This window comes from Tachysurus vachellii, chromosome 12 (assembly GCF_030014155.1).
Source record: "Tachysurus vachellii isolate PV-2020 chromosome 12, HZAU_Pvac_v1, whole genome shotgun sequence".
NCBI classification, from domain to species: domain Eukaryota; kingdom Metazoa; phylum Chordata; class Actinopteri; order Siluriformes; family Bagridae; genus Tachysurus; species Tachysurus vachellii.
In genome coordinates this window covers 19,851,328-19,865,793 of record NC_083471.1, presented here as the reverse complement: position 1 = coordinate 19,865,793, position 14,466 = coordinate 19,851,328, and the positions used below count along the sequence as shown (strand labels likewise).

The 14,466-nt window shown below is 35.9% G+C and overlaps 1 protein-coding gene across 5 annotated transcripts in view; it reads left to right on the top strand.

Moving 5' to 3' along the window:
• The first annotated feature begins 8,880 nt into the window (after positions 1-8,880).
• The window catches only part of slc4a4a (solute carrier family 4 member 4a), a 52,736-nt gene continuing 47,150 nt past the window's right edge, over positions 8,881-14,466 (top strand). For 3 of the 5 annotated variants that reach the window (XM_060883041.1, XM_060883040.1, XM_060883037.1), the window contains exons 1-2: positions 8,881-9,031; positions 9,208-9,328. In XM_060883041.1, the coding sequence (XP_060739024.1) occupies positions 9,309-9,328 (20 nt within the window). In that variant the 5' untranslated portion in view covers positions 8,881-9,031; positions 9,208-9,308. Of the gene's footprint in view, positions 9,032-9,149; positions 9,329-14,466 lie in introns of those variants that run through there. The other 2 variants (XM_060883039.1, XM_060883038.1) reach the window with 2 other exon arrangements.

The following is a 14,466-nucleotide window of genomic DNA, read 5'->3' as shown; positions in this document are numbered from 1 at the left end:
ACAAATCTATTACACATACAGATATACCCATGCACAAATCTATTACACATATACACATACAAATCTATTACACATACAGATATACCCATGCACAAATCTATTACACATACAGATATACCCATGCACAAATCTATTACACATACAGATATACCCATGCACAAATCTATTACACATACAGATATACCCATGCACAAATCTATTACACATATACACATACACACACAAATCTATTACACATACAGATATACCCATGCACAAATCTATTACACATACAGATATACCCATGCACAAATCTATTACACATACAGATATACCCATGCACAAAACTATTAAACATATACACATACTGTACACACACAAATCTATTACACATACAGTTATACCCATGCACAAATCTATTACACATATACACATACACACACAAATCTATTACACATACAAATATACGCATGCACAAAACTATTACACAAATACATCTATACATAAACATGCACACTGTATTCCTTGTAAGACTGAGTGGCAACACAGAAAAGCTCTCCTGGTCATTAAACAGCTCATAAACAGGACATTTGGATAAGTTTCTCCTAGTGTTGAAAAAATGTGATTGACATTGTAATCCACCTTGTTCATGTTTATTTAATAGCAGTTACGCCCTCTACTGGTTACACCCTCTACTGGCCCTATTACAACCGTAGTCACAACCACTGTTGTGTTTTATGTGTATTATTGGTGTGTCATTAAGCTGAGTTTAAATAAATTAACCTCTGGGGTCATTGCACCACATTTAAATACTAGAAACAACTGTACAGTCTGGGCTAGAAAGAAATCAGCCTTAAACCTATTAGTTGTTTTTTTGTTTTTATAGAAGTTAAAAACCTATTTTTAGGCCAAATTCGACAAAATAATGATTCTTTTTTTCTTTAAGTAGATTTTCTTAACCTAGAAGGAGGGCTTAATCCTGATAGCCTGTTATACCAGCTGCTGCATGTTCACTTTATTTGTTGTAGGATTGTTTTGGCATCGTTTCCTGCCTGTACTTTTACAGAACATTCTGCTCTGCTCCCATGATTCAGCCTGAGCTGAGGAATGCGCCCAGAGGCACATGGTGTGTCAAAACGCTTTGAGGATGACGGGGAACTGTCTTAGGAGTCCTTAACTATTCTTTCAGATGTTTTTGTTTCCAATATTGAGTTATTAAACTTTCTCCTCCGTAGGCCCACATCGAGGTCACTGGAATAAGCAGGTAGCAAGGAAGATCTCTAAAATATTTAACACAGACAGAAATCATGAATTTTCTCATGTCCTTCATTCATTCAATTCATTCAAATGAATTTCATTCATGTCCTTGAGTATCATCTCTTTTGAGACACTTTTAACACTCTTAAGCGATTAGGGATGGTAAATGCTCTGAGTTCATCATTATCATATGTTTCTGAACTCAGCAATCGATCAGGTCTTTTAAGTAATACTTTAACTCCACGTAGACAGCCACTAAATCAGACTGCACCCCAAGGACACTACTGATGGTCACGAGGCCTAGCGTGGGAGACCTGCAACCTTTTAGCTAATGGTTGATCACTATTTAGTATATCCCAGGCTCTGCTGAACGTGTGTGTGTGTGTGAAATCTGTACGCACAGGTCAACCTTGAAGAAATGCATGTAGTCATATGGTCACACTTGGTCCTGATTTTTCACAGAATTAGTATCAGTCTGTGCGTCATCAGTGGAATATTGACTATGTTGCAGGACACATTGCAAATCAGGTTGTCTCTTCTGACTTTCAATAAATATGTGATTTAAATTCCATATAAAACCACTGTGATTAAACATAGTTTTTACCACTAAAATAAAAAGAATGTTTTGCAGAAAGCATTGCGATTTTTTTTAAAATCATCATCATTCTGCAAAACTCTAGTCGACCATGTTATATTTCTCGAACATTAAGCATAATTTTTCATTAATTCACCAACAGAATCTTAAGAGAGGGATTTTTATCAAATGAAACATTGTAGAATAATAAAAATACCAAATAACCAGATGGCTATACTGTATCTGTCTCCTGGTGAGTGAACAGCATCTAATATTGTGTTTTATCTATTGTATTGTCTCACACGACATTATTCACAGTTAAAGATATCACATATGCTAAATTTCTTACTTTAACATAGTTCTAAATGATCAGTGTTTAGCCTAAATGTGTTAGTCCAAGAAGTTCTACACTGATTCTAAATTGTTATGGAAATTGCAGATGTTGATGTCAGAGGGTTCACCCTAAGTTTACTCTAACACAAATATGATTTTTTTTCTCCCCAAGGGTTCAAGCTGTCCATCTGGAAATTCCTTCAGAAGAGGCCATGCTTAAAGGAAAGTAGAGCATTAGCTGTTGAAGTACATACTGTAGGACTCCTGGCTCAGGAATTTTCCATCTTCCATGGAAGCCATGCAGGCTCAAATAAACAGGTGGCTTAGTCATTAAGTTTCTGCACCAGTGACTGAAATCTTGTAAGTTTAGATTTACGGACAGAAAGACAAGCTAAACTGCTTTCCTGGCCTTTTGACGCCTAAACTATGTTACGCCTAGTTATGATTTCCTAACTGTCAGCTTTCTAAATGGCTGTTTTTACATGCTTTTGAAGAATAAACACTTTTTGAATGACACTGCTGACTGTACATAACTGGTTGAGTCATTGCTTGTCTACAAACAAAGACTAAAGGCCTACCTCTTCACCAAGAGCTTGAATCAGCACTTAAATTTATTTAAAAACTACTGACTTGTGTGTTTCTTTTCAGCCTGTACTAATCTCCATTACAGAGTTTTTAACTGTTCTACTAATGTGATGTAGGATATGTTTTTGATAGACTTCCTTGGATAATCTTATATAAGTCGTTCTGGACAACGGTGTCCGGTAGAAACCCTTAATGTAATTGTAAAATACTCTTTTAATGGAAAAGGTCAAATCTAATAAGGTCTTTGGTTACCCCTTTTAAACAGAGTTCTCTTATAGGAAGCTTAATTCAATCAATCAATTAATCAATCATTCAATTAATCAAAGAAAAACATTTTTTCCATTGCCTTGATCTTCCATTAAATTTTCAAAATTCTGTCTAGACTATTAGAAAAAGCAGATTCTTTCTTTCTTTCTTTCTTTCTTTCTTTCTTTCTTTCTTTCTTTCTTTCTTCCCAATAATGTCATTCATACTTGAGGGCACTGTAAGAAGAATCGTATTGTACTGTACCATTATATTCGCCCATAGTCTCTGGTAATTGACTCTTGAGGTTTTCTTTTCTTACATGTTTTATTTTGTTTGCTCATCTCTCATTAATTATTCATAGTGCAGACAAGCCTGTGAAGCATATTGTCACTTTCATTGTCTGACTGATTAGTGGCCTACATCTCCTCCTAACCTGATGAGGCACGTTGTAGTAATATGCATCTCTTTGTTTCACAGTGTCTTATAAAGAACGCACACAGAACATGCTGTCACTATGAGCACCGCACTGAAATGAGTCAGGAGCCATCTGATACTATGTGCCGGCACTGGGACGGCTTTCACGGTGGCCATGAAAATTAATTGGACGCCAGTGCTCACAATGCAGATTAATACATAGCTAATTCACCGAGACTGGTATGAGATTGAAAATAATATTTATTTTATTATTTAGAATGATATGTTGTTATGCTATTTGCTTCAATAGATTAAACAAGCTTAAACATGATCTTCAGAAAAATGGAATAGTTTAATCATTTGATTCAGGTCGTGTTCATATTGAAATGACCCATTTTCCATTCATTCATCTTCAGTGACTGCTGTATCTGTGTCAGAGTTGCACTGGTTCTACAGTCTAACTAGAATGTTAGTCTGCTGGCACCATGCACACATTCACACACTCACAATTTCACAATTAGGATCATCAATCCATCTGGTGGAAGTGGGAGGAAACTGGAGAACCTGGAGGAAACGCATTGCGCGCACACACACACACACACACACACACACACACACACACACACACACACACACACACTAATTTTGACCCCTAATACCAATACACTGGTGGTTCATTTTTCAGACTGAAGTGAAATTGACTTAATTGACTGAGTGAAGATTAACTACTAAGCTAAGGTCACATTAGATTTAGTTAATTATTACATTCAGGTCTGAAAGTCTGATATTTATATGAATTTCAGTGATGTTTAGAATTTGGTACATTCCCTTTAATGACAGTGTTCACTCCAGTTGGCATGGACTCTGCGAGTTCATGCAAACTTTTACAAAATGTTTTAGATCCAGTCCATCAGACTGTAATCAGATATTAAACATCTGACCAAATAGACAAAACCTGACCAATATCGCCTATTTGCTTATATTTAAAAAGGACCTAGAAATAATGCAACATCTTGCCTATTTAATATTAGATATATTTATTTGTTTTTAATATTTCAAAATTCTAAAACCTTCTGTTAATTTCCAAACAAAAATCTCACATTTTCATTGTAGTTAGACTTTTGGGACCTCACTGCATACTGTATATGACAATAAAAGTGGGTTAATGCAAATAAAATTAAATACAAGAAGGCAGAACATATTTCTGGATGCTAAAGATCATAGTAAGACTCTTAAACCTGGGAAAATTACAATGTATTTATTTGGCTTTACAGTTTATATTACAATGTCTGGAAATGAGTTTAACAATATGGAACACTCTTCTAAAATCTTGGGAAAAACTCTCATCCAAGGTTAAAAGCAATTGTTTGCGGCTCTAGACATGGACCAGGGCAGAGGAGGTCGGAGATGTAACTTGGTGCTGTGCCATGTAGAGATTAGAGCTTTACATTTTTAATATATGTTTCAGTCAGAAGTGGAGAGAGGCCTGTACATGGAGACAGAATCCCATGTGGGGTCCCAAAAAGTTTTGAGATACAAGTAATAGTTCATACTGTATACAAAGTCATTGGAAGAGAACATAACGTCTTTTTACAAGGACCAAAATTTAAGACAATACAAAAAAAAATACTCTAAATAAAAAAACAAGTTAAAGTACAAATTTTTGTCTGTCCTAATTGAACACAATTGCAAATCCATTTAAAAATACTGGCAGGTAAATCACAGCCTTGCGTGTCTCATGTGCTTCAGTTAAAACTATTGACCGGTGAACTACGAGGCGACTTTCTACTTCTAATACTGAAATGGCCTCCTGTGCTACTTAGACCTTGAAAATGCAATTAGATATGGTTGGTGTGACATAAGAGCTACACCTCAAAGAGCAGACCCCTAAAAAAAGGATATGAGCTCAGGGTATTTCCATTAAGTGCCACGACAGACTGAGAACTTCAAATAGGAGCTGAGTCTAACATGAGACAGTGCACTAAAGTTATCCTGGATCAAAAGTGTGCCATATTAGATGGAGAGTGACCCGATAAGTGGTAGAAAATGAATGAATGAATGAATGAATGAATGAATGAATGAATGATTGAAAGTTTCAATCCCAAACTGCAGCAAGATGCTGCTTTTAGGTGGCACTCAAAACAGAGGTCCAATTGAGGACATGGAACGTCTCATAGCAGATTTTTTCTCTTAGTAATAATGCACAGGATTAATAGTTGTGAGATAATGCATTAGAGTGCATAGGGTATGTTTATTGATAGTGTTTTGCCTTAAAATATGTTCAATATCCTTGAGATTTTTTTAAATCAATATATGTTATATGCTGTCTTTGCACAAATTCTATAATTGCTTATAATCCACTCAACATTTATTGTATTTTGATGCACCTGGCCTTTATTGTATCTGTATTTGATGATGTTTCCTTAAGACCATGACAGACCTCATAAAGCAAGCCTATCTGTTCCATGCTAAGTGACATTTAAACTCCGAACCATTCTTTTCAGTTGGACCAAGTGCACTAGTGGACCAAGGATGAGAATCACCACAGAACTCATCACAGATCACATTACATGCAATGAAGCAACATCCAATCTGTAAAATCTGTCAATAAAAATGATTAAAATTGTGACACCACTGCAGTGTTGTCTTGGATGGAGCAATATCATACATTGAAGGAACCTCTCAAGCTGCATTTGTGTATTCTTGTGTGGACCCTTCTTCATCCAGTGGGCTATGCTTTAGATAGAAGAGAATGTTTTTAGTGCTTCTCAAAGTACACAAAGAGCTGCTCAGTTCCACATAGCGCTTCAGAGACCTCAAGTATCCCGGTACAGGTACTGAGTGCTAAACATTAATACATGTAATTCACTGACTCATTAAACACAATGCTGTAAAATGTGCAGTTTGTTGCTTGTATTGAACTCAGATCATTAAAGCTCAGTATATGCAGTTTATTTTAACTGACAACAACAATGACTGATGACTCAGCTCAGTTCGATATCCAAGCTAAATTGAACACTAAACCACTGTGACTAATAGACGTGCAGTATATTAATGTTTAACAGTACACAAAATCTTGCATGTTTAGATTTCTAAGGCTTGAATTGAGATTAAGAAAATAAACTTCTTACTGGGAATTCACTTTTAGAATGGTATGAAAAAAATGTCTGTATGTCTGATTATTTATAGCACTCTTATGGACAAAAAAAGTAAACTGCTTTTAACTTACAGCCATACAAAATGTTTAATAAAGAAAAAAACTTTTCATAAATAATTACTACTACTAGTACTACTAATATCTTTTTAGAACTCCCTTGATTTTTTTCTTTTTACTTCTTTAAGTAAGTTATTACTATGACACTTGCATGTTTTACAGCATGTTTTAATACATTTTATGCATTTTCTGACTAAAAATAGCAGACCCTTTAGGATAAAACAAAAATTGGGTGTATTAAATGCTAAGATCAAAGAAAGATCTGTGAAGCATTCTCATGGGGTTCATCATTTTTTTAAATAGTGGTGAAATTCACAATCATTCACAATCCATCACAATCCATCTTTAATCTACATCAATCAAAGTAAAAAAGCTTTTTATTTTACAAATCTTATACGCATCAAGCCAACATTATTTACCATTTATTCAACATTTATTTAAGTTTTTGCAGTTAAAAGTAAATCTATTTTGATTTGTGACCAGTCATAAAAGCAAACATTTATAAGAACTGAGTAATACAAATAAAAATAGTGCGACTGGGAAAATTCAAATCCAGCACCCGCACCATCAGCACTGGCGCCCCTCAGGGTTGTGTCCTCTCCCAACTGCTCTTTCCCTGTATACATATATTCAATGACTGCACCTCTAATGACCCCTCTGTCAAGCTCCTGAAGTTTGCAGACGACACCACACTGATCGGCCTCATCCAGGACGGTGACGAGTCTGCCTACAGACTGGAGGTTGAACGGCTGGCTGTCTCGTGCAGTCTTAACAACCTGGAGCTGAACACGCTCAAGACAGTGGAGATGATATTGGACTTCAGGAGAAACTCCCCTGCTCTAACACCACTTACCATCATGGACAGCTTGGTGACAGCAGTGGAGTCATTCAGATTCCTGGGAACCACAATCTCCCAGGACCTGAAGTGGGACATTCACATAGACTCAATTAGGAAAAAATCCCAGCAGAGGTTGTACTTCCTTCGCCAGGTGAGGAAGTTCAACCTGCCACAGGATCTGCTGGAACAGTTCTACACTTCCATAATTGAATCCATCCTCTGCACCTCAATTACTGTTTGGTTCAGCTCAGCTACCAAATCTGACCTCAAGAAGACTACAGAGGGTTGTCCAGACTGCTGAGCAAACCATTGGCACAACTCTCCCCACTCTCCAAGACCTGTACTTCTCCAGAGTGAGCAAAAGGGCAAAGACAATCACTCTGGACCCCTCACATCCAGCACACTCCCTCCAGCCCTGAGCACCAGAATGACCAAACATAGGAACAGTTTCTTCGCTCCGGAAATCCATCTGATGAACACTTAACATACACAGAACACACAACACTATTCTTACACATTGTTTACTTAAAACACATACTATTTATATTTCAATTGCACATTTCACACTTGTACATTTGTACATACAAATTGTATATATATTGTATATGTCATTCTGTTACACTGTGGAGATTCTGTCACTAAAACAAATTCCTCGCATGTGAAAACATACCTGGCAATAAAGCTCTTTCTGATTCTGTTAAAAATAGTAAGTCAGATATTCATAATGAATTAAACAAAAAATAATTATGGACCCCCAGAGATCTGCTTCACAGGTCTCTGTGTAATAGCAGCCACATTTTTGAAATGAAAACATTTTCAGTTTTTTGTTTTTTTTTTTTAAATATAAAACACAATAGAATTTATAGAATTTTTAATATATCCGATAGGGGTCGCTGTGCGCAGCATAAAGAGGCTGAGACTGACAGAGTGTAGAATACACAGTAGCAACCTTGTGGCAAATACAGAACTAATATAGAGTTAATGTACAGAGTTAATATATATATATATCTATATATATATATATATATATATATATATATATATATATATATATATATATATATATATATATATACACCAGCTATACAATATAATATGATAATATGACAATATAATAGTACACCAGTATGTTGTGTGTGTATATATATAGGGCTGAGAGTAAGAAGAGTGTTTACTTAGAAGTGAGTAAAAGAATAGTCTATAGTTATTATTATTATCATTATTATTATTATTATTATTATTATTATTATTATTATTATTATTATTATTATTACTAATGATAGGTTCAGTGTTGGAGACCTGTGTGGTTTATTCACCTGTCTGTTGTTCAGGATCATCTCTCTCATCTCTAACACAGGTGAGCTCGCGCTGTCACATATCCCCCCCCCCCCCCCCACCCCCTTTTTTTTCTCTACTGACGTCTCACTTCTTGTCGTGACGTTTTCGGATGAGTGACGCTTCAAATATGAACCCGGAGACGTCGAGGCTTCACGCGCTTTAGCGGAAAAGTGCGAGTTCACGTGTCGACCTAAAGGTCTGCGGAAGAAAAAAAAAAAAATTAAATAAATAAATAATAAAAAAAACACTGAAGGTAATATTTTTTTTCTCTTTGTCTTAATGTAGATGTAGAATCTTCCTCTCTTCGTCCTCCTCCTCCTCTTCCCTCCTCCCCTTTGTTATTATCCTGGTTAGTTTCTGTGAACTTTTGCTCCCCAGGAATATTGAGCTCATATTAAATCCGCTGCATGTGTTTACTTCGCTTTTCAGGTGCATATGTACAGGAAGTCATTGTTGTCTTTTGCTTGTTGTAGCAGAGGAAAGAAGAACAGCTGGACTAAAACTGAATGATCGTCTAGATACAAAAAAACATGAGCGGGGCAAAGACCAAGTAAGTCAACGCTGCATTCATTTGGGCTGTGTTCAAAAATTCTACTCTCAGGTTACAGCAACAGCTCCTGGGTTGAATGAATACAGTCAGTGTTTAATTTTAGAAGTGGAGTCCAAATATGCTGCATATTTATACACACAGACAGACAGACAAACAGATATGGAGCATTCATGAGATTGAAGTCCTTTATCATGTAACTGAACTTGCATTTATTCAGGTAATTTATGGCTTGTGCACTGTGGTGAATGAACACCTAGAAGATTTCTGAGTAAATGGCTGTGGAAGCATTGTGTAAAAGATCATACAAGGTGATTTCAGTGTTTCGGCACAGCAGAGCTGATGTAATAATGCAAATATTTAGAAAACTCTGTGATATAGAATTCTATGCATGTTGCGTAAGAATGTACTTCCTCACGCTTTGTATTGAAGATTTCTAAACATCGACCAAAAAAAGCACCTAAGACGGAAGTTAAGCAACAGTTTCTTTTTTTGCTTTTCTTGCCTCAAAGACAGCTCTTGAGTCTGACTTTTAGAACGAGCTTCTACTTAAAATCCTTATATCTCAATCCTTAAACAAATGACCAGCTGAAGATGGCATTAGAATTAGTTGACTGACTCGTATACAACTCTGATTTGAAATGAATTTCCCACAAAATAGTCAAACGATGAATAATTAACGTGACAGGTTTTAAGTGACCTCTTTTTTTTCTCCCTACTACAAATACCAATTTCACATTAATAAGTTATTCCTTAAATGAGAACCACCAATTTCACATTAATAAATTATTCCTCATCTGTGTTGATCCTAAAACTTAGTTGGTCAATTATGGATTAAACTTCATTGATTTGTCAGTTAAATTTCTATGCATATATGGCTTTCAGCACAGGAATGTAGAATGTGATCCCAGCACAGAGCTGTAAAAGGATCTGGCGGTGATACAAGTTCAGAATTAGAACCGACACACAAAACCATAACTAATTTGAGAGCTAGCATTCAGGTACAGTATAATACACACATACACACATAGGCACACACGTACACACTCACAAAGAGAGAGAAAGAGCCATGTCTTGACACGAGAACTGGAGTGTGTACGGTAGTTGCAGTCAGGAGTGCAACAATTGTGACACTGTTGTTGTGCGTTCAGGTGTAATGCAGTGTACATTTAGAATGTTATGTACATGTCTATATTACAGTCATCAGTGCATGCCTTTTTTTTCACCCCGAGGTTCTCAGAGTCTTATTGAAGTTGTGTGGATGTGTTTCAGTGCTGTCAGAACAAATGCTAACATGAAGCAACATGCCACATTCAGCAGGATTATGGTATACTGTTATTAAACTTAATGGCAGTGGGACCTTTAATGCCGGCAGTCCTGCCTGCAGAAGGCTTGTTTTTTCTGGGTTTGTTCCATAGGTGGCATTGGAGTTTTGGGGGAGGCAGAAAACTAGCGAGGGCCAGAGCAAACATCTGAGTATTTTTAGCACAACGGAGGTGTAATCGATACATGTGAACCTTCATAAAAGTGCTTGTATGCATGGACATGATTAATAATATTATTAATAATAACAATAACAAAACAACAACAACATTATTATTATTATTATTATTATTATTATTATTATTATTATTATTATTATTATTATTATTATTATTACTACTACTACTACTACTACTACTACTAATAATAATAATAATAATGAGATTATACTTTTTATTATCCAATCAAATAACAGGGTTAGTCAGTGTTACTTAGAATACCTACGTACAATATTCTTGGGAACCATCTTATGATGTCATGCCCTGTGATACTGATATATCATAGTGTGATATGATTATATATCATGGACTGAATCATCATGTGCTTAATTAACATTTTAACTCAGAAATCGTTTAATAATTTATTTCTGATGCTCTAGACACGTCCACCTGCATGTTTAATAAATTGTCATAAATGCATACCTTTTATATTTTATGCAGTTTTAGTTAGGAAGTTTTACTCTGAAGTTTGCATTCTCAAGTTCTCTGGAGAACTGATACGGTTTGTGGAAACAGCAATTTCGGAAGCTTTGCTGTTTATATGTAAACAGATATTCCATAGTAATAGCCTTTCTTTGCCATTTCGCTGACTCAGGAGAAGTGTGTAAGTGGCAAAGACTCTTTTTTTCTCTCTCACTGTCTTTCTTTCTCTCTCTCTCTCTCTCTCTCTCTCTCTCTCTCTCTCTCTCACACTCTCTTTCACCCACACAAACACAAACACATTTCTATCCCTGTATCTGTCTCTCTTTGTCTTTGTCTCTCTCTCTCTCTTTCTCTGTCTCTCTCTTTCTCTCTCTCTCTCGCTCTCTCTCTCTCTTGCTCATTCTCCCTCTCATCTACTTCCTTCTCTTCTTACATGCACTATGCTTAGAGAAGTATGAGGGAAAGAATCTAGGTTCAGACTGACATACCCTCCTTGCATAACTCCGTATACTTCAGCAATTTGCTGTAGTTACTGAATAATGCTGTCTGTGATGATGTGGGACTTTTAGTCAGGGGTTATATAACTTTGTTGGAGTTGAAATCTAATTATTAACTAAATTAGAATTATTGCTTGGTTTAGAAGACACATTGCTCTGTACAATACCTTTATGAGCTATAAACTGTATTAACTTTGCAGCTGATAATTGTCCTTTTTGCTACCTCTGATATCTTTTTTTTTTTAAGAGAAATGCTTCTTCACTCGAAAGTTAAAACCTCAAGACTTTCCAAAGATTTCCAGAGCACTCGGTCACTTTGGATACGATCTTTAGCTGAATCTCAGTAAGGAAAATGTGCTCTGATGATCTTGTCGACAGGGACATAAGGACAAGTTTGCTGTGCAGTCTTTAAGAAGTAAACGCATTCTTCGAGTTTGAATGATTGCATCTGGAACACAGAAGAGATGTGTGTCTCAGGGGTCCAGTCACTACTATCAGATCAAACAGATTCATCCTTCCTGGCTATGTTAATTTTCTAGCATTATTTGGTTATGAAGAAGGAGCAAAAGTGTTTAAATGTTAACTAGTCTCATGCTGATTCTGTCTAACACTATAAGGATTTATCAGTATCACAACACATCACAAGATGGTTTCCTAGAATATTGTAGGTACATATTCTAGGTATTATAACACTGAACAACCCTGATGTTTCTCCCAATTTGATTGGATAATAAAATAAATTTTTTACACCAGACCTTACATAAATTTTAAACTGCCACTTTCTTACATTTACAGCATTCGGCACACACCCTTTTACAGTGCAGCTTACATTTATCTCATTTATATAGCTGAGCAATCAAGAGTTAAGGGCCTTGTTCAGGGGGCCATTGGTGGCAGAATGGTAGATGGGATATGAACTCAAGACCTTCTGATCAGTAGGGACAACAATTTAACCACTGAGCTACCACTTCCTTATATACTCACTCCTTATAGACTTAGATACATACTTAAATCCACAAGTATTACATTTGCATATATGTATTATGACAGCGCTTTGTGATGACGTCAGTATAACGATATCAGGATGTTGATAGACTGCATGTGTGAGCAGCATTTCTGTTGCTTGGGCTGTTCTATCCTCTAGACAGCATGAGGACAGCTTTTGTTAACGTCTAAAATCAGTATTGTATGGATGCTCTATGCTCATCTCTGACAGACTAGTTGCTCTGATACAACAGCTTTAGCAAGGCTCAAATAAAACCTCAAACAAACCTGCCGTCCTGCTGAAAAATACCTTCTTGTGACAGTTTAAACCCCAGGATATGTCATCAGGTTCAAACATTACTCACTCTTCTAACTACATCTTTTTCTATTAGTTACTGAATAATTCGTACTAGTTACTGAACAATGTGTTTTTTAAATGAACATAAACTGGATGTTTAACAAGTCCTATTATTTACATCTTGCTGTTATGGACATGCTTGCTGTTATGAATCACAATCCCATATTTATATAAAAATGTTGATAAATATAACCTAACTCTGTCTAGCTAGCTTGCTATGTTAGCTTGCTTTGTCAAAGCTTGTTGGTTATTGTACTATTGGTTAACGACTACAAATATCATGTACACTAAAAAGTGCCCTAGATTTCTTTTTTCTTTTAATATCAAGGACTTATGTTTTGAAGGTCAACAATACAAAAGATATTATTTGTTCTCGTTGAGGATTTACTAACTTTACTTTATGAGTTTTGGCCGAACAGGTCAGCATGGGGAATTTTACTTATATGATAATACACAGCTGAAATTTAGAATGCAAAAAAAAATACCTCAATCTCCCCCAGATAACAAATCTCCGCTATATATTATATCTGTTCATAAAACCATATACTTAGGATTAACACGATTCTGCAATAATGTGCTGTTGGTTGAGTTGGATAAACCAGGAAGCAGCAGTTTGAGATGTATTACATATATATATATATATATATATATATATATATATATATATATATAAATGCAAATAGTATCTCAATAGTACCCAATAGTGAACACATCTATTCACAAGTAGGTCACAGAGATTGTTGTAAATTTCAATTTAAATCATACTACCATACTAGTACCTAGTAATACCATACTACTATGTGCAACACTGCCATTGTGTCATGACTGTTTTATTTGGTCTTTGGACTGTTTACACTTAAAAAAGTTTCACAGTTGCACATGTGTCATATTCTGCAAGGAAACCCCGAACCTCTGGGTTTTAGCTTATTAGAGTGAACAGCTTCACTCCTGCCTATAGCTGCCTATAACCCAACAAAAATAGGGTTAACGCAAGGCCATTTCTATGCAGATTGAACAGTTACGCTTAAATAGGGATCTGTAAATGGCCTCATAAGCACTTTTTAGAAGGAGTGTTGGAGTGAACAATCTGAGGAGGTGAGCATGTCGTTGAAGGAAAGTTCTTTGAGTGGTTCAAATGATCCGGTGTTTAGGTTTGGAATTGTTTGCGTTTTGTTGAACTGAACTTCACTGCTATTGGACTTGGTTCTCAGCTATCAGTCAAGTTCTTACAGAGAAGGTAAAAAAGCACCATAACCCCCTTAAATCCCTTGTCCCTTTTTTGTTGTGATATTTGCAATGTTTATTGTAATAGACCTGAGTAGATTATTTGCTAACTAC